General features: G+C 43.8%; 1 protein-coding gene across 6 annotated transcripts in view; it reads right to left on the bottom strand.

Moving 5' to 3' along the window:
- Positions 1–3,796: 3,796 nt before the first annotated feature.
- Positions 3,797–22,553, bottom strand: part of trip12 (thyroid hormone receptor interactor 12) — a 52,554-nt gene continuing 33,797 nt past the window's right edge. For all 6 annotated transcript variants that reach the window (XM_082966550.1, XM_014162411.3, XM_014162417.3 and 3 more), the window contains 17 exons: positions 17,042–17,193; positions 16,701–16,858; positions 14,630–14,703; positions 14,317–14,516; positions 13,236–13,363; positions 11,390–11,541; positions 10,785–10,927; positions 8,289–8,445; positions 7,991–8,089; positions 7,659–7,773; positions 7,198–7,352; positions 6,735–6,899; positions 6,183–6,347; positions 5,960–6,073; positions 5,760–5,854; positions 5,550–5,653; positions 3,797–5,197 (listed from right to left, as the gene is read on the bottom strand). In XM_082966550.1, coding sequence (XP_082822676.1) covers positions 5,001–5,197; positions 5,550–5,653; positions 5,760–5,854; positions 5,960–6,073; positions 6,183–6,347; positions 6,735–6,899; positions 7,198–7,352; positions 7,659–7,773; positions 7,991–8,089; positions 8,289–8,445; positions 10,785–10,927; positions 11,390–11,541; positions 13,236–13,363; positions 14,317–14,516; positions 14,630–14,703; positions 16,701–16,858; positions 17,042–17,193 — 2,373 coding nt within the window. In that variant the 3' untranslated portion in view covers positions 3,797–5,000. The remainder of the gene's footprint in view (positions 5,198–5,549; positions 5,654–5,759; positions 5,855–5,959; positions 6,074–6,182; positions 6,348–6,734; positions 6,900–7,197; positions 7,353–7,658; positions 7,774–7,990; positions 8,090–8,288; positions 8,446–10,784; positions 10,928–11,389; positions 11,542–13,235; positions 13,364–14,316; positions 14,517–14,629; positions 14,704–16,700; positions 16,859–17,041; positions 17,194–22,553) is intronic.

Here is a 22,553-nt window from a genome sequence, read left to right as displayed (position 1 = left end):
CGAGAGAGCTGACTGGCTAACGAGGAGACTGAGGAAGGGGGCTAGCTCCCGCCCCAGCTCTGATTCATAGTGACGACAGGTGACGACACTCTCTCTCTCTCGCTCTCTCTCCCTATCTCACGCACGCACACATAGCCGCACACACACAAACACACAGAGCTGCGCACATATATGTACAAGAACATAAAGTCTACACTTGTTGTATTCGGCACATGTGGCAAATTAATTTTGATTTGATTTTGACATGGACGCACACACACAAACACACCTTAATTGGAATATCATCATTTCTTAATCTCCTTGGAGCTGGGGGTGGTGGCGGGGGGGGTGGGGGGGGGGGGGGGCTATTCCACATCATATTCATAGAAAACATATGCCCATTTCGGCTAGTTTTACCACAGAGTTTCAGCTAAATAAATCTGGTCACAATTCACATTTGGAATGATGCAGAGTATGTGCTGCACCACATAAGAGACATTCCACAGTGGAACTGGGGACAGATCTCCATCTGCTACATTGGAATCAGAGCAATAATTCAACTGACAAGCTCTTTGAAAACAATAGAAACTATTGGAACCAAGACTTAAGAAGAACAAATCTTGGCACAATGACTCAATAATCCATGCATTCTGGAAATGCTATAAAGTCCAAAACTTATGGGTGGAGTTAAAAAGTTGGCTGTCAGAAGTATTACAATCTAAATGCACTTCTAATCCGTCTGTCTGCATATTTCAAGACATGTCATATGAGGGTGCAGTAAGATACCCGATGGTTTGGACGATACTCTTCCTGTCAATTACCTTGAAAAAAACGTATACTTAACTTGAAATCAACCAATCCTCCATCGTTAAGACAATGGAAAAATCATATGCTTCGATATGTAAATATTGAAAGACCGTGGGCGATGGAGAGCGCAATTGAGGACGTGGTGGAGAGTAGTGGAGATAGGGGTGAGAACAGGTGAGTCTGGGCAGGTGTGACGTAGATGTTTGTGTTCGTCTGTATGTTGTCTTTTGTACGTGTATGTTTTGTACAGTCGTGGCCAAAAGTTTTGAGAATGACACAAATATTAATTTTCAGAGTCTGCTGCCTCAGTTTGTATGATGGCAATTTGCAAATACTCCAGAATGTTATGAAGAGTGATCAGATGAATTGCAAAGTCCCTCTTTGCCATGCAAATGAACTGAATCCCCCAAAAACATTTCCACTGCATTTCAGCACTGCCACAAAAGGACCAGCTGACATCATGTCAGTGATTCTCTCGTTAACACAGGTGTGAGTGTTGACAAGGCTGGAGAATCACTCTGTCATGTTGATTGAGTTCTAATAACAGACTGGAAGCTTCAAAAGGAGGGTGGTGCTTGAAATCATTGTTCTTCCTCTGTCAACCATGGTTACCTGCAAGGAAACACGTGCTGTCATCATTGCTTTGCACAAAAAGGACTTCACAGGCAAGGATATTGCTGCCAGTAAGATTGCACCTAAATCAACCATTTATCAGATCATCAAGAACTTCAAGGAGAGCGGTTCAATTGTTGTGAAGAAGGCTTCAGGGCGCCCAAGAAAGTCCAGCAAGCGCCAGGACCGTCTCCTAAAGTTGATTCAGCTGCGGGATCGGGGCACCACCAGTACAGAGCTTGCTCAGGAATGGCAGCAGGCAGGTGTGAGTACATATGCACGCACAGTGAGGCAAAGACTTTTGGAGGATGGACTGGTGTCAAGAAGGGCAGCAAAGAAGCCACTTCTCTCCAGGAAAAACATCAGGGACAGACTGATATTCTGCAAAAGGAACAGGGATTGGACTGCTGAGGACTGGGGTAAAGTCATTTTCTCTGATGAATCCCCTTTCCGATTGTTTGGGGCATCCGGAAAAAAGCTGAGGTTGCTGATAATGGGCCTCTGTACGCCTATGTAGATATTCCATAACAAAATCAGCCGTTTCCAGCTACAATAGTCATTTACAACATTAACACTGTCTACACTGTATTTCTGATCAATTTTATGTTATTTTAACAGACCAAAAAATTTGCTTTCTTTCAAAAACAAGGACATTTCTAAGTGACCCCAAACTTTTGAAAGGTAGTGTATATTGTATACTACTTTTGACCAGAGCCCATAAACTTGTGCACTATGTAGGGAATAGGGTGCCATTTGGGAAGTACAATAAATATTCCCTTATCTCATGAGGTTGGTATGATTCATGACCTTCATTTCGGTAGGCAGCTACCTCAGGAAGTGACTCTGTCGCCATGTCATGTGACCATGCGGTGTGGTCGACATAAAGCACAGTGGTCGTGAAAAGCACGTCAGCCCTCCGCTGAGTCCCAACTCTCTATTTCCATAATGAGTCTTCGCACAGGCCAGTAAATCTGTCAGCTCAACCACTTTACTCATCTCACAGAGAGCCAGGTACTGTAGCCAACTTACCTGCTTGCATGCTTTAAAAAAATAAAGGTAGAGAAGGTTACGGAGTTACTGGTTCTGGCAGTATTGTATGTAACCATACATGAGTGAATATAACTGGGATTCTGACCTGTCAGCGTCATGGTGATGCAATCCCTTCACTGACAAGGCCCTATCAATAAGCTAATGAGGACTTACTGGCATATTAGACTTTCAATGGTGCCCCAGGACAGACTATATGTAAGAGTCTGATTTAAGTCTTGAATAATTCCCTTTGTAGTTGACTGCAAAGGACACTTGGACTGCAGAGAAGAAAAAAAAAACATGTATTTATTCAGTGGGATCCATTTATTGGCCATTTAGTGATATGACTTGGCAAAGACATTTCTAACTCATTTCCATTATGCAACAAATTATGCAGAAGTTAAGGCAGCATTGAGTAAGTGTGTGCGCTACAGGTGAAACTGGAGCACAGCAGTGAATCCTATGCTTCTTTGCTGTATCACCAAAGCCTCAAAAAAAAAAAAAAGATTGCAGTTTTGAAACGGCAGTAGAAGTGCAGTAACTGCAGTCGACTGTGGTATTCTGGACACAGTAATTGCAGAATAACTGGTTATACTGCACTGTAACTGCAGTTACACTGCAAAATTACTGCAGTAACTTTTGTACACAGTATTTGCAGCATACTGCAGTTATACTGCACTTTAACTATTTATACAACAGTGTACTGCAGTTACACAGCACTCTGACTATAATCTTTTTTTCGTAAGGGAAGAGGTTAGACTCACCCTGCTGAAAACAAATTCCTCTGGAGGCGACATTCAAGACACCTCTCCGCCTGTCCCCTAGCATGTCCCTGGCCGTGACCCTACTCTATGAGGGTGTCTCAGGAAGAGTAGGGATATGCAAAAAAACATTTCCAATTCACACATGTATTAATACACACTTGTACATGTGTAAAAGAGGACAAATAAGCACCAAATTATACTGTATATCTCAGTTATGTTGTGTCCAATTCCATGTCCCTCAGAACATTAATGGTTCTAAAAAAAATAAGTGAAGTTACCTATAATGAAGACAATTCAAAAACGTAAATTTTACAATGCGAGATATATATATATATATGATATATATTATATATATATATATACACAGACACACACACCACCTTTGTCCACCAGTCACTGAAACATCAACGCTTCAAGTGATACTCTTACACCATGACATAGAATTGGTAGGGTCAGTGGTAATCAACTGTTCATATAAATTAGGTATGTTTTAAATCAAGCAACTCCTACCCCCATTGATCACCTCCAAGACTCTGTCAGTCAAATCCACAGAATGAAGGATGAAAGGAAGAACAGGAGGATGGATTAAATAAAGAGAACACAGATGAGTCAAACAGTTACTTTATTTTATGTTCAGGTAAAAACATTAACCTGATGCAGTAAATTATTGCAGATCTTAGAAACCAGCACATGAACGATTGGGCCAGGAGAGCATTGAGTGGGGCCCTCCCCTGGCCACAGACTGCAGGTGCACACCATGGTTTGTTCCAAGCCAGCAGCCAAAAAAATAAACAACAGCAAGAAGAAAAAAAGAAAAAAAAGGTGAAGCAGACATCCCCACCTCAAACCGGGCATGAAACTGCATATAAACTCTTATTCCATAAATGAACTTGAAATGCTATCTCGCCGTGAAACGATAAAATGAGTCCAGCCAAATGGGTGCGCTCAGCTACAATAGGGATTGGGGGGGGGGGCTCAGAGCTTGGCCTAAGCCAGTGAGTCTGTCAGAGCGCACTCCCTCAGCGTCCATCTGAGACACACTACTACTCTATCAAAGCGAGAGCAAAAAGTAAAGTTAACTTATCCAACACACTGGATAACTCTTATGTTTGAGCTGAAGCTCTGTAATTGTAGACCAGAACACAATTTCAACTTGGGAAAAATATATAAAAAAAAAGCTCTCATCACTACCCGCAGTCAACCAACTGCAACTCTCGTTTCCAAAAAATGTATACGCAAACACACACAAAAGGAGGGGAAGCAGAACCTAAATGCAACACACAAACTGGGGCCAGGCCATATAATACAGGAGAACAGAATGGAAAACAGACAAACTGAAGGGGAAAGGAGACATGAGAACAAAGAGCTATTCTATCAAATGTGTAGAATGAGCAGTCTGGAATTTTTTTCTGTACAAATTATCTTTGGAGCTAAAGTGAACCTAGCTTGCTCAATGGACCTCCCCACCACAGTGACATTCACCACTGAGGAAACATCCCTTTAAATATCACACAGCAACACATTTTAAAATGTAACTCAGGTTTTTTCCCCTTCTTGTTTTTTTTAACATTACTCAACTGATAATTTTTTTGTTCTGCGAGTCATTTAACGCCTTTTTTGTAGGAGACAGGGGCAGCAAATATATAACTCAAGTCCTTCTTTAATTTCTGCAAGCTGTGTTCTCTAACAAGAAGGCTGTACACACTTGGCCTTGATGTAGGTGATTACAAAAAGAAAAACTAAAAAGGAAGTCATGATTTCGTCAGTTTGCTGTAGAAGGCATTTTCAAACGGGAGAGAGACTGCGAGATCAGGACAGGTGGAAGGACTGCTGGCCCTCACGGGCCGCAATCAACAGTTTCTTGCGCATGATCTCGATGCTGGAGTAGTCAGGCAGCTTCAGGTAGTTGACGCAGGTCATAACGGACGGCAGGAAGTCGTCCGGGTTCTCCGTCGATTCAAATGTCTTCCGCACGATGGTCAGCGGCGGGTTCAGACTACGGAAACCTGGAGAGAAAGAGGTGGCATGATCAGAATCAGCTCAAAACTGCCATGGCTGGATTTGTCAGTCAACATAGTTTTCTGTCTTGTCCTATTCTCTGTACTTGAGGTCTATGATATTTTCATGTGCATTTGTGGGTTTCCAGTAGTGTGAGCAGTGTCCCATTCATTTCTTTACTAAGTGCATGAGGGCACGACATGACTACAGCCTCAGTTAAAGTGCATTGCACTCTGAAAACATGTCACCCAAAGTGTGGGATTGTTCAATTGTCAAAATCAGAGAATGGGACCACTCAACTTCGGAGCACAACAAATCTTCAAGTGTGTATGGTGAGTGTATGTATCCATGACCACTCACCTCCAACAGGCAGCCTGGGGCTTCCTGTAACAAATTGCAGGAAAAGTCTCTGCTGCTCTGCATCGAAACTGCTGAGCACGTCAAACAGGAACCTCACAGCACGACTGTGGAGAGAAACAGACAAAACGTCAAACCACTGCACTCTGACAAGTCCTAAACATGACACTAAGTGTAGGTCTGGTCAGAGCTCTGGTCGGTGGAGTAACTCACCTGTCATGCGTGTAGCCGTGGTCGGGCCGACAGCACTCCATCAGGGTCTTGACGTCCCAGGTCTCGGACTTGCTGCCACAAAGCAGCTGATCCAACTACAGGCGGAAGGGAGAGCACAGAAGGAGTTGGCAACATGACATCCTGAAGGCAACCAAACACCTAAATAATTGCTTTTTGGGATTATTGATAGCAGTACTCACCTCTTCAGGGTAGAAATACTGCAAGTGATGCAGGGGGAAGACTGACTCAAACCCTTCCCTGAAAGATTCAAACTGCCGGGACACGCCTTCGTTCATTGTCCAGTAGACCACCAGCTGTGGAGAGAAGGGGACCAACGGTCAGCTCCATAAGGAGGTGGACAATGGTTTGTGGAGAGCTGTGTGTGTGTGTGTCTAAATGTGTGCGCGTGCACGTGCTACCCACCCTGAGGTACTCCTCCAGGTTGTAGATGGTGACAGGGATGTCCTTGCCTCCCTTCTTCAGCTCGATGTTGGGGAAACCAGGCAGGGTGAAGTCCAGGCCCAGGTCCTCCACAGAGCAGCCGTTCATGTTGAGACTCTCCAAAGCCTGCTGCAGGGTCTCCCTCGTCTAGGAGACACACACGGAGGAAACAGGACTTTTATTAATATGGGAAACATAACATGGAGGAGCATCACCAATCTGATAGGGAGGGGCCATAACGGTTTTACACTCCAAGCCCTCCCCTTAGCAAAACATCACTGACACTTGAGTACAGCTGCAAATTCTGACACGCATTAAATTTACGTGTGGACTGCAGAGCCCTTTGAGCAGTGCGTGGGGAGAGCCACTAAGCAGATGTCTAGTGGAGTGTAAATCAAGCCTTACTATAGCTACCACTATGAACCCCATCTCTGAGAAAGACCTCCATAAGAGTACCCAAGTTCTCATCACCAAAGACAAATTGTAATGACTGAGGTTAGCTGCATCTGGGGAGGTTGTGTATCGGGGACTGACTTGGGAGCGGTCCTGCTCCAGCCTCTTCTTCTGGCGGATGATGTCTTCCAGGTGCTGGATGGATTTGGCCACGCCCGGGTCGATGTTGACCAGGTCGTGGGAGCTGATTGACGTCTCGTGCCGCAGCATCCACTTGTAGAAGGGCAGCCCCAGGGGCAGGTCCAGCTGGGAGGGAGACAGGTGTTAGACCAGCAGAGGGCTCCCTACTGAGAGGTTCAGGTGAGTGTACAATTCTGCTTGAAAGGTGAGACATGTAGGAGGGCTGTAGAAGATGGGAGTTAAAGTAGGAGTGCAAAAAACAAAATACAAATCACAACTTTATTCTGGCAAACTGGGCTTAAGGCAAGTAATGTAAGTGTAAAAACCACTCCAAAACAACTAAATAGAAGATCTAAAAGCATTAGCGGTGGAGACTACACAGAGACTGATCCACTGGTCAGAGGTACAAAGTGTTACTGTTTACCAGTCTGAAGTCCATTATGGCCTTGGCCATCAGCTTGCCCAGGAAGCGGAACTTCATCTTGATTTTGGCGATGTGCGCCGGTTTGGTTGTCCTGCCAAAGGGAACGGCAAACAGCCCTCGGGAGCTGAACATGTACTTGGTCCCTTCTTGGCTTCCTGGGAGAAGGAAACAAGATGGTAGAGAAGAGGACATTTAGGGAGAGTTGTTCCAATGTGGGTCTCAAAGAAAAGCTACTCAGCAATGATCTATCCTCTTCAGGAGCCCATATCTCCGCATGTGACTTAACAGTTGCCACCCAGGCACATCTTGGAAAACTGTAGATCTAAAATGAAATTAAAATAAATCCTATTTCTGTCCAAATTACATTTTGTTGTTTGTTGCAGAAATCACTTCTAAAATGTTTTTAGGAGCTGCTATTTAGAGACAAATATATTCCCCAGAGGGTTGGAGTAGAAAGTTACCTTTTGGGTTGGACAGGGCGACCTCCTCACCCCTCCACAGCCCGAGGTCGGCCCTCTGCAGCTCCTGGGAGACCAGGGCGTAGAACTCCAGGGTGGGACCCAGCCCTGTGCCCACCTGACAGAAGGACAGAGACCGGGGGAGTAAGGGAGAGGGATAAAGTAATAGAAGCTCCATCGCTCTCCTGCCTCTATCTAGATAAGTCGAGGGTCATGTTCAAAATCCACCTCCCCAAACAACTCCAGGTTCTGTGGTACCTTACGAGAGGGACAAACTCAAAATGGAGGTGATTGAACAGTGCTCTGAAATGAGGGTGTGAACGCGTGTACTGTACCTCATTCTCATACTGGATCTCCAGCATGGCTCTGGAGCTGCCGAGGTCCTGCATCACGGACTCCGCCTGCTTCAGCAGCTCCTCGCGGTTTATCGTTCGCTAGAGACAGGGGGAAGAGCAGAAACGAGGAGTTAGTAAAAAGACAAACAGGAGTGGGTAGAGTACAAAAAGCAGGCTGGATATTTTTAATTGGGGATGTCCACTCTTCTTGGCAACACTTATTAAACCCATTCCAGAAAGGCATTTGAAATGCATACATTGAGCCGATTAGGTGACATTAAACCAAAATATTCAACACCTTTTTTCTGTCGAGGCGGGGCGCCACGCGGCTGTCCTGGGAATCTGACTGGTTGATCTCGGGGTTGGTGTCGAGGAGGCGCTGCATGGCCCGGTCGCGGTCAAAAGCAGTCACATAGAAGAGCATCTGCCGTGTGTCGAATGGGAAGAAGAAGGGACTGGGGAGAAGGGAGTGACAATGATAGTTGGTCAAAATGCAAAGCATCTATATACTCACTGGACAGTTTACACTGAACAAAAATATAAAACGCATCATGTTAAGTGTCGGTCCCGCGTTTCAACAAAAATGTAATTAACACATTTGTTCACATCCCTGTTAGTGACATAATCCATCCATCTCACAGGTGTGGCATATCAAGAAGCTTATTAGACAGCATGATCATTACACAGGTGCACCTTGTGCTGGGGACAATAAAAGGCCACTAAAATGCACAGTTGTCACAACACCAGATGTCAAGTTTTGAAGGATCATTGGCATGCTGACTGGAGGAATGTCCAACAGAGCTCTTCCCAGAATTTCTCTACCGTAAGCCTCCTCCAACGTCCTTTTAAAGAATTTGGCAGTACGTCCAACCGGCCTCACAATTGCAGACTATGTGTAACCACACCAGCCCAGGACCTCCACATTTGGATTCTTTACCTGTGGGATCAGATCGTCTGAGACCAGCCATCCAGACAGCTGATGAAACTGTGGGTTTATATAACAATTATTTGCACAAACTGTCAGAAACCGTTTCAGAGAAGCTCATCTGTGTGCTCACCAGGATCTTGACCTGACTGCAGTTCAGCGTCTTAACAGACTTCAGTGGGCATATGCTCACCTTCGATGGCCCCTGGCACACTGGAGAAGTGCGCTTCATGCATTAATCCCGGTTTCAACTGTACCGGGCAGATGGCAGACGGCGTGTATGGTGTTGTGTGGGCAAGCAGTTTGCCGATGTCAACATTAGGAATAGTGGCGGTTGGGTTTTGATACGGGCAGGCATAAGCTATGGACAGCAATCAATTGCATTTTATCGATGGGAATTTTAATTCAGAGGTACTGTAACGAGATCCTGAGGCTCAATGTCTCGCCATTCATCAGCCGCCATCACCTCATGTTTCAGCATGTTAATGCACGGCCACGTCGGTAAGGATCTGTACACACTTCCTTGAAGATGAAAGTGGCCCAGTTCTTCAATGGCCTGCATACTCACCAGGCATACTCCAGGTCCTGACAATATATCCAGCAACCTCGCACAGCCATTGAAGAGGAGTGGGACAACATTCCACAATCAGACTGAAATTCTATGTGAAGGAGATGTCACACTGCATGAGGCAATTGGTGGTCACACCAGATACTGACTGGTTTTCTGATCCACACAACTAGCTTCTTTTTAAAACATTTTTGTTTAAAGATATGTGACCAACAGATGTATTTCTGTAATACCAATCATGTGAAATCAATAGATTATGGCCTAATGATATTTTTTAAATTGACCGATTTCCTTATATGAACTGTAACTCAGTAAAAACTTTGAAATTGTTATATTTTTAGTCAGTGTAGTACCAGGTCTAACCCTTCTTTGCCTCCAGAACAGCCGGAATTCTGTGTGCCATTCTACAAGGTGTCAGAAACGTTCCTGATGCGATGGCATCACGCAGTTGCTGTAGAATGGAAGGCGGAACATTCATGCGAACAGCCCGATCCATCTCATCCAAAAGACCCTCTATTGGGCTGAGGCCACTCAAGTGAACTTGCTCTCATGTTCCAGGCTGTTTTTCCACTCCGCAATTGTCCAGTGTTGGTGATCGCGTGCCCACTGGAGCCAATTCTTGTTTTTAGCTGATTGGAGTGAAACCTGGTGTGGTCGTCTGCTGCAATAGCCCGTCCGTGACAAGGATTAACAAGGTGTGCACCACTACTGGTCCACTTGTGGCCCGCCTGTTAGTTTGCATGACTCTTGTCATTCTCCTTCGACCTCTTGTCAGGTTTTCGCCGAAAGGAAGCCACTAACTGGACATTTATTTGTTTGTCGCACCATTCTTGGTAAACCCTAGACACTGTCGTGCGTGAAAAGCCGAGGAGTGCAGGGTTTCTGAGGTATTTGATCCGGTGCGCCTGGCACAGACAATCATACCACACTCACTTAGAATGGGCAAAAAAAGTGACCTAACGTTCAATCGAACAGTAACTGAATGCCTCTATGCCTACTTTATATAGTTGGCCACGTGACTCACTGTGTGTAGGCGCGATCCATTTTCGTGGAAGAGGTGGTGTACCTAATAAACTGGCCAGTAAGTATATATATTCAGTTGCTTATGTGGGGTTAATCTTGGGCCTGGAAGAGAAAATTGGAATTGAAGTCTCAGTTTACTTCCTGAATTGAAATGGAATTGTCCCCAACCCTGGTCTAGACATGCGGTTTGAGGACATTGCATTAGTGAATACTCGGTCAAATATTCAGGAAAAGCAAGGCAGGTTTTTGTGGGTGTTTATGAGCTGAAAAGTAGTTACCAGGTCTTGCCGAGCTCTGTGAGCCAGGTGGGGATGTTGCCGGTCATGATGACCAGAGGGTCCTGCAGCTGTCGGTTGGCCTTGGCTGTCAGCTTACTGTTGATGAACTCACTGGTGGGGATGATCTCCTTAGACACAGCATTCTGGAAAAAAAAAAAAACTCCGTCTACTGGAACTACAACACAGCGCCTCTGTCCCTTCTCTGATGCAAGGAAACAGGGGCTAGGTTGTTTGAATGCAAAAAAAACAACATTATTTTGGGCAACTGTGTGCACTAAGACAGCTGTCTAGTTAGCAGACAGTTATAGTCATATGGTACATTGTGGTTTACCTTCTACAAGCCCACAAAGACTATAAAGATATCTTTAGCATTATGTAGAACATGACACGGACAGTGGGATATGTTGGAGGCAGACATACAGGCTTGTGTCACAAATGGCAACGTATTCCCTACATGGTGGACTACTTCTGACCAGATCCCTATTGGTCCTGGTCAAAAGTAGCACACTATAAAAAGGTTATAGGGTGCCTTCTGGGACTCAACCAGTATGTTCAGTTAGTGCCAGTATCTGCGGGCTGGAGAGGGGATAGGACAGGTTACTCACGTCGTACAGGTAGAACCAGTAACTACTAATGGAGTGCAGCACCCTCAGCAGCAGGTTGACATCCAGAGAGGGGTCGTCGAAGGTGATGCTCTCTGGGGGTTCTGACATGAGGTACATCTCCAATGGGCTGGCCACGCTGGGACACACGCCGTCTGGGAGAGAGCAAGTCAGGGTCATAATTCGTGCACACGGTAGCAAAACGTTTTGCAATGGAAAACAAAAACAAGCGTTTCTTATTGGACAAGGGCAGGTAGTCACTTGTTTGTCCTTTTCTTCCGTTTTGTGGCCAATGAATACGACACAGATATGTTGAAGCTAAACTGACAAAATGTATAGTATGAGTTAAGGACTTGAGTGGGCAGATTTAGTGTAGGTTAAAGAATGGTCAAATCTCCTATGTAGCGCACTACTTTCAAATACGGTGTAGAGAATAGGGTGTCATTTGAGAATATAAAAGCCCTTGGCCAGGGGGTTAGTGCAATAGCAAAGTTTCGGAAATACATTTGATTAATTGATTAGACAGTCCATCTCCGTGGGTTTGTGTGAAGAGGTCATCTGAGGTGACATTAATTCAGATGGTGTAAAAAAAAAAAAAAAAGTCAATTGACCAGTCACTAAGCACCGCCCCAGAATTTTGGACACACCGATGGATAGCAACTGTAGTCAAACACCTCGGACAAACTCATGTTTAAAAACCTTGGAAGCCATGGAGGGCTATGATATATATTTAAAAAACGATGATACATGAAATATAGAGCCTGTTGTAATATTTTTCGAATGCAAAATTATACTGCGGTTACCTTGTTTGCTCGCTAGCAACGTACTAGACCATTCGGAGGAGCAGAAAATAAAAATATATTTTTTTGCACCAATCTCTGATAGTGTAGTTTACACTGATCGGCTACCATATGGGGGCCAAAAGTGTTTATTGGGATCTCTTCTTGAAGATAGTGGTTTCCTTGTGTTTTGATCGCATACAGACCCTTCACTAGTAGTTTAAAGACAATGTTACATATAGGGTTAATATAACTGGTTCTCCAAATGCATGTTAGCTAGCTAAGTTGGCTATATTAAAAGAACATAATGCTCATCTGCTGTTGACATTAGCCAACAATTAGAGAGCAATTAGCAGAAAAAGTAAGAAAGCTCAGGAAAAACATGACACATTTAACCCCTTATTTTTGTTGCCGCAAAAGGACCTCCATATTTCCATGGGTTACTTTCAGATGAGTCCATAATACTTGTGGGGGTCGGGTCGTAGAGCAAAACAGAGAACATCCTCGTGAGTCATCTTTCCACTACAGACGTTTTTGTGAGAAGACCAATTTTTGGGAATGTCTCATCGTATGAAAAGCACTGCTATAACACAGCCGACTTCCATCGCAGACGAGGAAGGACGACATGGGCAGATGCGATGGATTTAGACGCAGCCCATGCAAAGAAAAAAAACAACATCTCTAGCTTAAACTGACATTTTGATGGGGATTCTGAATTGTTCTTTTTTTTATTACTTAGATTGACACACGGGTTCTGAAATAGACTTAAGGATTAAAAACAGTTTGAGATCATTGTGAGGGGTTTTCTCCAGTGGTTTGAAAGATTAGTTGGGCTTTGTGACAATGTTGACCGAGGTTGCAACAGTAACCAAAGGGGGCAAGGCTTAGCGAAGGGTCTGTTAACTTGTTTCAAGCAGGAGAAGCAGGTCAGCTCACTCCCTCCAACCACTGTAAGGAGTACATTAGAGTTGCACTATAAAATAAACCAGCAGAACTTGTCTCTCAGTCTCCAGGCCAGTAGACAACACAGACACCCACCTAGGCCCAGAGGTGGTGGTAGTGGTACCTACCGTGCCACAGCTCGTCCTGTTTCTTGGCATTGCGGGGCGAGGTCTTGGTGGGGGCAGTCTGTGCCCGGCCCCTCTTCCCTCCCACCACATCCTTAGTGCCATCCTCATCCTCCCTCACTGGCTTATACCTGATGGGATAGAGAGGGTGTCTATGTAAAGCATCTCGTGGAACATGACTACACTGCCATGTCAGTTGCATTTGATCACTAACTCAGCCCCCTATTAGATGTGTGTTTGTGTGTGAGAAATCTCAATCCTAACAGCCACCCACTACAAGCATCAGTCAGTTATGTTCAGGGCCAAATGGAGGTAGATTTAGGTATTGGTGGGTAAGAACGTCTATTTCACCCGCCACATTGGCGGGTGGTCAATTTGCAGGGCTCTAGTGTGAGCATTACATTTGCGACTAAAAATAGACAATTGCACATGCGCTTATACTTAGAAAAATGCTGTAGTAGCTGTTTTGTTTCATAGCTGTTTATTGCACAAATAAAAACGAATCCTATATCCCACCTCAAGCAGCAACACTGCCTGGCAGGGGAGCTAAGCTCACTGAGTGAAGTGCTGATAGATACATTTTTGGAGGCACTGGGCACAGGAATAAGAGATGGTCTAATATAATCTATTTACATTGTTTTGTTCACAAGTTCAGTTGTTTTTCAACGTTAGTTTGAGTCTGCTGCTTCAACTGAGAGCGAAGAGACGCCTTACATGCCAAATCTTAGACATGTGACTGGACTTGGGTGGCCCCATTACTATTGTAACCTTGTGCCCTTAAAGGAGCAGCAGAACATTTGTCTGATAATTTTAATTAAAAGATGTAAAAAAATGAAATTGAGCAATATACCACATTACTTCTTACTAATACATTTCTTGTTTTAGAAACATGGTCATCTGTTTTATGTAATTACAGCAAAAAAATATTTTGGCTGATAAAACAAATCTGAGGGCTGGTAGATTCTCTCATCTACCTGCCACAGTGGCTGGTGGACCAAAAACACAATTTTAGGCTATGGTTGGGTTCGTTAATCAGTCCAGCCTATAGACTGGTGTGTGTGGACAGCCAGCGTAAAGGGGATACCATATGGTGTGGGTTTTGGTCCAGATTCCGGCCCGTCCGAGCGGGTTGGCCTCGTCGTCTGTTGACTCCCTCTCCTCCTCTGCCTGCAGGCTGAACTGCCGCACCGCCTGGTAAACCGTCATGTTGTAGGGCAGCAGGTGGTCGCCGATGTAGAACTGCAGCCGGTGGCGCACGCTGCCTGAGTTCAGGAACTGGGCCGCCTGGACAGAGATAGACGGTCAAGTTAGGGTTGAAGTTAACATAGTTATTGGTGGGGGGGAAGAGGTATTATCCAATATGGAGAGTATTTTGCAAGGACATTGTAGCTACGTACCAGCGATTCATCAATTTCATCGTCTGAACCATCATCGTCGCTGTCCTCATCCTCCTCTCTTATTCGTCCGTAACCTGTAGAGACAAAAGTCCCATTGACCACGTCAGCATGTTAACCATAAATGTCAGTAATACAAGGAGTCTTTCTATTCTGCTAGAAGAGAAGGACAGAAATACTCTGGGAAGGAACTTTAGAAAACAGCCCTGTTGGATGAAGATCATTCGTGGGTGACCTATGTTCCTCACAGAGTGAAAGGGCTTAACCTGTTAGGGCTAGGGGGCAGTATTGACACAGCCGGATAAAAAAACGTACCCGATTTAATCTGGTTACTACTCCTGCCCAGTAACTAGAATATGCATATAATTATTGGCTTTGGATAGAAAACACCCTAAAGTTTCTAAAACTGTTTGAATGGTGTCTGTGAGTATAACAGAACTCATATGGCAGGCCAAAACCTGAGAAGATTTCATGCAGGAAGTGGCCTGTCTGAGAAGTAGTGTTTCATCTTGGCTCTTTTTATTGAAGACTGAGGATCTGTGCAATAACGTGACACTTCCTACGGCTCCCATAGGCTCTCAGAGCCCGGGAAAAAGCTGAACGATATCGAGGCAGGCTCTGGTTGAAACACTTTATCGCTTTTGGCAAGTGGCCGCTCAGAGTACTATGGGCTTAGGCGCGTGCCCGAGTCGACCGAATGCTTTCTTTTCTTTTGTCTGTTTACCTAAAACGCAGATTCCCGGTCGGAATATTATCGCTTTTTTATGAGAAAAATGGCATAAAAATTGATTTTAAACAGCAGTTGACATGCTTCGAAGTACGGTAATGGAATATTTAGATTTTTTTTGTCACGAATTGCGCCATGCTCGCCACCCTTATTTACCCTTTCGGATAGTGTCTTGAACGCACGAACAAAACACCGCTGTTTGGATATAACGATGGATTATTTTGGACCAAACCAACATTTGTTATTGAAGTAGAAGTCCTGGGAGTGCATTCTGACGAAGACAGCAAAGGTAATAAAACATTTCTTATAGAAAATCTGACTTTGATGAGTGCTAAACTTGCTGGGTGTCTAAATAGCTAGCCCTGTGATGCCGGGCTATCTACTGAGAATATTGCAAAATGTGCTTTCACCGAAAAGCTATTTTAAAATCGGACATATCGAGTGCATAGAGGAGTTCTGTATCTATAATTCTTAAAATAATTATGCTTTTTGTGAACGTTTATCGTGAGTAATTTAGTAAATTCACCGGCAGTGTTCGGTGGGAATGCTAGTCACATGCTAATGTAAAAAGCTGGTTTTTGATATAAATATGAACAAAACATGCATGTATTGTATAACATAATGTCCTAGGGTTGTCATCTGATGAAGATCATCAAAGGTTAGTGCTACATTTAGCTGTGGTTTGGGTTTATGTGACATTATATGCTAGCTTGAAAAATGGGTGTCTGATTATTTCTGGCTGGGTACTCTGCTGACATAATCTAATGTTTTGCTTTAGTTGTAAAGCCTTTTTGAAATCGGACAGTGTGGTTAGATTAACGAGAGTCTTATCTTAAATGGTGTAAAATAGTCATATTTTTGAAAAATTGAAGGTTTTGCATTTCTAAGGTATTTGAATAACGCGCCACGGGATTACACTGGCTGTTACGTAGGTGGGACGATTTGGTGCCACCTACCCTAGAGAGGTTAAGCTCTCCTCTCTGATGCGATCTTAGATCCTCACCCAGGAGTGAGAGTCATGACACCACAAATGCGATTATGCATTATTATAAAGGTGCATTTTCAAGGTGAAAAATATCTTCCCCAAACTTGAAACTCACGTGCCGCCTACGTATGGCAGTTAGCAGAGGTGTGGACTCGAGTCATGACAAATATGATGACTTGCAACTCAACTTTGACTTTAACACCAATGACTTGTGACTTGACTTGGACTTGAGCCTTATGACTCAACCTGACTTGATACCCTCCCCAAGCCCAAATATAAAAAATTCGCAAACGTCCCACCTAGCCCATAGAGGTTAAGTCAAGTCAGTAACTCAATGCAAAGAGACAGATCCCAGTGCTCACCTCGGACCACCAGGTAGCGTTCAATAGCCTGTACCAAAGCCAGGGGGTCAATTTTCACCGGGCCCCCCTTCCACTGCTTCACATTGGTGCAGTCCGGGTGCCTCTGCAGCTGACACTTGAGTTGGTGTGTGTTGAAGAACTTCAGAGCCTGAGAACCTCTGAAGAAAACACATGTCAACAGACAAGATCACAATGATACAAAAGAGGTAAATACTGGCAAGTCCCCTTCCTTGACCTACACCCATATAGACTTCAATAGGGCATCACACATTAGTGAATGGCTGACAAAAATAGGGTTTGTGGAACAAAAGGAAGGGATGGAACTTGGTAAATGAACTAACCTGCTCCCGTTGCCGTTGCCACTAGGGAAGTCGTGCACCTTGACAGGGAACTGCTCCATCTGGCTTAGGCAGTTGTTCATCTTGCGCACCAGTGACAGCAGTGGCCCGTTCTCAGACGGCTCCAGGCGGCCTGCCGGCTCCATCCCCGGGATCTGGACGGGCAAAACACAGGAGGGACACACTTCAAACAAACTGCAAAGACTTGTCGTATTCATCAGGGCACACCGTAGAAACATTTTTTTAAACAGAAAATTTAAAAAAGCATTTATTTCTGGGATAAGTTTAGGTAGTTCCTCCCTTTGTCAGTTTTATTCCATTTGTTTCCTACTGAGTACAACCAGGGTTGAGTATTGCTGTTGTAAAAAAAAAAATAAAAAAAATAAATAAATAAATGCTGACAAAGCATGGTTTAGCTATCAAGTGTGATACTGTATTTAGACTGTTCAAAAGATGGGCCCACTCGAAACCATGAAAAGGAATAACCCAAGGAGGCCTAGATGCAAAATACTTAATTTAATCCATGCTCGAAAAAATACAAAGAATGACAGTGCACGGAGCTATAAAAAAAGTTGGTGAAATAAAAGATAGCAGACATTTTCCATACTGACAAAAAGCTTAATTCCCTAAAATTGTGCACAAATTTGTTTACATTCCTGTTAGTGAGCATTTCAACAGATGCATCTCTATTCCCAGTAGAGGTCGGCCGATTAATTAGGGACGATTTCAAGTTTTCATAATCGGAAATCGGTATTTTTGGACGCCGATTTGGCCGATTTTTTATTATGTTTTACACCTTTATTTAACTAGGCAAGTCAGTTAAGAACACATTCTTATTTTCAATGACGGCCTTATTTTCAATGACAGATTTTTACCTTGTCAGCTCGGGGATTCAATCTTGCAACCTTACGGTTAACTTGGGGCGCTCCTGTGGCTCAGTTGGTAGAGCATGGTGTTTGCAACGCCAGCATGGTGTGTGCAACGCCAGGGTTGTGGGTTCGATTCCCACGGGGGGCCAGTACAAAAAAAAAAAAAAAATGAAATGTATGCATTCACTACTGTAAGTCGCTCTGGATAAGAGTGTCTGCTAAATGACTAAAATGTAACTAGTCCAACGCTCTAACCACCTGCTTTACATTGCACTCCACGAGGAGCCAGCCTGTTACGCAAATGCAGTAAGAAGCCAAGGTAAGTTGCTAGCTAGCATTAAACCCATCTTATAAAAAACAATCATAATCACTAATTAACTACACATGGTTGATGATATTACTAGTTTATCTAGCCTGTCCTGCGTTGCATATAATCACTTAGGTACACGTTGCTCCAACCATAAACATCAATGCCTTTCTTAAAATCAATACACAAGTATATATTTTTAATATTGCCTGCTTTTTAATATTGCCTGCCAACATGAATTTCCTTTAACTAGGGAAAATGTGTCACTTCTCTTGCAACAGAGTCAGGGTATATACAGCAGTTTGGGCCGCCTGGCTCGTTGCGAACTGTGAAGACTATTTCTTCCTAACAAAGACAGCCGACTTCGCCAAACGGGGGATGATTTAACAAAAGCGCATTTGCGAAAAAAGCACAATCGTTGCACGACTGTACCTAACCATAAACATCAATGCCTTTCTTAAAATCCATACACAGAAGTATATATTTTTAAACCTGCATATTTAGCTAAAAGAAATCCAGGTTAGCAGGCAATATTAACCAGGTGAAATTGTGTCATTTTGCGTTCGTTGCACGCCGAGTCAGGGTATATGAAACAGTTTGGGCCGCCTGGCTTGTTGCGAACTAATTTGACAGAATTTTACATAATTATGACATAACATTGAAGGTTGTGCAATGTAACAGGAATATTTAGACTTATGGATGCCACCCGTTAGATAAAATACGGAACGGTTCCGTATTTCACTGAAAGAATAAATGTGATAGTTTCCGGATTCGATCACATTAATGACCTAAGGCTCGTATTTCTGTGTGTTATTATGTTATAATTAAGTCTATGATTTGATAGAGCAGTCTGACTGAGCGATGGTAGGCACCAGCACGCTCGTAAGCATTCATTCAAACAGCACTTTCGTTTTGCCAGCAGCTCTTCGCAATGCTTCAAGCATTGCACTGTTTATGACTTCAAGCCTATCAACTCCCGAGATTAGGCTGGTGTAACCCATGTGAAATGGCTAGCTAGTTAGCGGGTGCGGCTAATCGCGTTTCAAACGTCACTTGCTCTGCATGGGTAACGCTGCTTCGAGGGTGGCTGTTGTCGATGTGTTCCTGGTTCAAGCCCAGGTAGGAGCGAGGAGAGGGACGGTAGCTATACTGTTACACTGGCAATACTAAAGTGCCTATAAGAACATCCAATAGTCAAAGGTATATGAAATACAAATCGTATAGAGAGAAATAGTCCTATAATAACTACAACCTAAAACGTCTTACCTGGGAATATTGAAGACTCATGTTAAAAGGAACCACCAGCTTTCATATGTTCTCATGTTCTGAGCAAGGAACTTAAATGTTAGCTTTCTTACATGGCACATATTGCACTTTTACTTTCTCCTCCAACACTGTTTTTGCATTATTTAAACCAAATTGAACATGTTTCATTATTTATTTGAGGCTAAATTGATTTTATTGATGTATTACATTAAGTTAAAAGTGCTCATTCAGTATTGTTGTAATTGTCATTATTACAAATAAATACATTTTAAAAACCCGATTAATCGGTAGCGGCCTTTTTTTGGCCCGCCAATAAATCGGTATCGGCTTTGAAAAATCATAATTGGTCGACCTCTAATCCCCAGTCATGTGAAATCCATAGATTAGGGCCTAATGCATTTTTTTCAATTGAATGACTTCCTTAAATTCCTTAAATTCTAGCCCATTCTGCTAACCGGCCTGCTAGCTATCTAGAGCTACTTGAACCCTACTAATTCCACGACTGGTCTATCGACGTCACCGCACTAAGAGGCAAAAACAGATTTACCCCCATCGCGACTTCCCACAAAGGCTAACTTGCTAGCCCCGGTCTGCTAACTTGCCTGCCGCGGTCTGCCAACTGCTGGCTTGCTAACCCGGTCTGCTAACTGCTAGCTTGCCTGCCCCGGTCTGCTAATTGCTAGCTTGTTTAGCCCTGGCCTACTAACTGTTAGCATCGGCCTGCTAACTGTCTGAATCGCCGTGTCCCCAGTCAGTCCAACCAATCAATCACTGGACCCATATGTTCACTTGGCTACGCATGCCTCTCTCTAATATCAATATGCCTCATCCATTACTGTCCTGGTTAGTGATTACTGTCTTATTTCACTGTAGAGCCTCTAGCCCTGCAAAAATATGCCTTAACCAACCATGTTGTTCCACCTCCTACATATGCGATGACATCACCTGGTTTAAACGTCGCTAGAGACTATATCTCTCTCATCATTACTCAATGCCTAGTTTACCTCCAATGTACTCACATCCTACCTTACCTTTGTCTGTACACTATGCCTTGAATCTATGCTATCGTGCCCAGAAACCTGCTCCTTTTACTCTCTGTTCCAAACGTGCTAGACGGTCAGTTCGTATAGCCTTTAGCCGTACCCTTATCCTACTTCTCTGTTCCTCTGGTGATGTGGAGGTTAATCCAGGTCCTGCAGTGCCTAGCTCCACTCCCACTCCCCAGGTGCTCTCATTTGTTGACTTCTGTAACCGTAAAAGCCTTGGTTTCATGCATGTTAACATTAGAAGCCTACTCCCTAAGTTTGTTTTACTCACTGCTTTAGCACACTCTGCCAACCCGGATATCTTAGCCGTGTCTGAATCCTGGCTTAGGAAAACCACCAAAAACCCTGAAATCTCCTTTGCTAACTATATAATTTCCTGCCAAGATAGAACTGCCAAAGGGGGCGGTGTTGCAATCTACTGCAAAGATATCCTGCAGAGTTCTGTATTACTATCCAAGTCTGTACACAAACAATTAGAGCTTCTACTTCTAAAAATTCACCTTTCCAGAAACAAGTCTCTCACTGTTGCCACAGACCTACCTCTGCCCCCAGCTGTGCCCTCGATACCATATGTGGATTGATTGCCCCCCCCATCCATCTTCTGAGCTCGTGCTACTAGGTGACCTAAACTGGGACATGCTTAACACCCCGGCCATCCTACAATCTAAACTTGATGCCCTCAATCTCACACAAATGATCAATGAACCTACCAGGTTCAACCCCAAATCCATAAACACAGGCACCTTCATAGATGTCATCCTAACTAACTCGCCCTCCAAATACACCTCTGCTGTTTTCAATCAAGATCTCAGCGATCACTGCCTGCATCCGTAATGGGTCTGGGACCAAACGACCACCGCTCATCACTGTCAAACGCTCCCTAAAACACTTCTGCGAGCAGGCCTTTCTAATCGACCTGGCCGGTGTATCCTGGAATGACATTAACCTGTTATGGATAGGGGGCAGTATTTTCACGGCCGGATAAAAAAAACGTACCCGATTTAATCTGGTTATTACTCCTGCCCAGAAACTAGAATATGCATATAATTGTTTGATTTGGATAGAAAACACCCTAAAGTTTCTAAAACTGTTTGAATGGTGTCGGTGAGTATAACCTGTTGGGGATAGGGGGCAGTATTTGCACGGCCGGAAAAAAAACGTACCCGATTTAATCTGGTTATTACTACTGCCCAGAAACTAGAATATGCATATAATCATTGGCTTTGGATAGAAAACACCCTAAAGTTTCTAAAACTGTTTGAATGGTGTCTGTGAGTATAACAGAACTCATATGGCAGGCAAAAACCTGAGAAGATTCCTTACAGGAAGTGCACTCTCTGACCATTTCTTGGGCTTCTACACTCTATTGAAAACTGAGTATCTCTGCTGTAACGTGACACTTCCTACGGCTCCCATAGGCGGCAAACCGCTGAATGATGTCTTTGCAGGCCATGGCTGAAAAACATTAGCGCATTTGGATGGTGGTCGATCAGAGGACAATGAGACTGAGGCGCGTGCACGAGGCGACACCATGTTTTTATTTTCTCTGTCTTTGAACGAAAACGACGTCTCCCGGTCGGAATATTATCGCTATTTTACAAGAAATATCACATAAAAATTGATTTTAAACAGCATTTGACATGCTTCAAAGTACGGTAATGGAATATCTTAAATGTTTGTCACGATATGCGCCGGCGCGTCACCCTTCGGATAGTGACTTGAACGCACAAACAAAACGCCGCTATTTGGATATAACTATGGATTATTTGGAACCAAACCAACATTTGTCGTTGAAGTAGAAGTCCTGGGAGTGCATTCTGACGAAGAACAGCAAAGGTAATCAAATTTTTCTTAGGGTAAATCTGAGTTTGGTGAGTACCAAACTTGGTGGGTGTCAAAATAGCTAGCCTGTGATGGCCGGGCTATCTACTCAGAATATTGCAAAATGTGCTTTCACCAAAAAGCTATTTTAAAATCGGACACCGCGATTACATAAAGGAGTTCTGTATCTATAATTCTTAAAATAA

This window comes from Salmo salar, chromosome 20, assembly GCF_965601325.2.
Source record: "Salmo salar chromosome 20, fSalSal1, whole genome shotgun sequence".
Classification (NCBI taxonomy): Eukaryota; Metazoa; Chordata; class Actinopteri; order Salmoniformes; family Salmonidae; genus Salmo; species Salmo salar.
This window is presented reverse-complemented; position numbering and strand designations above follow the sequence as displayed.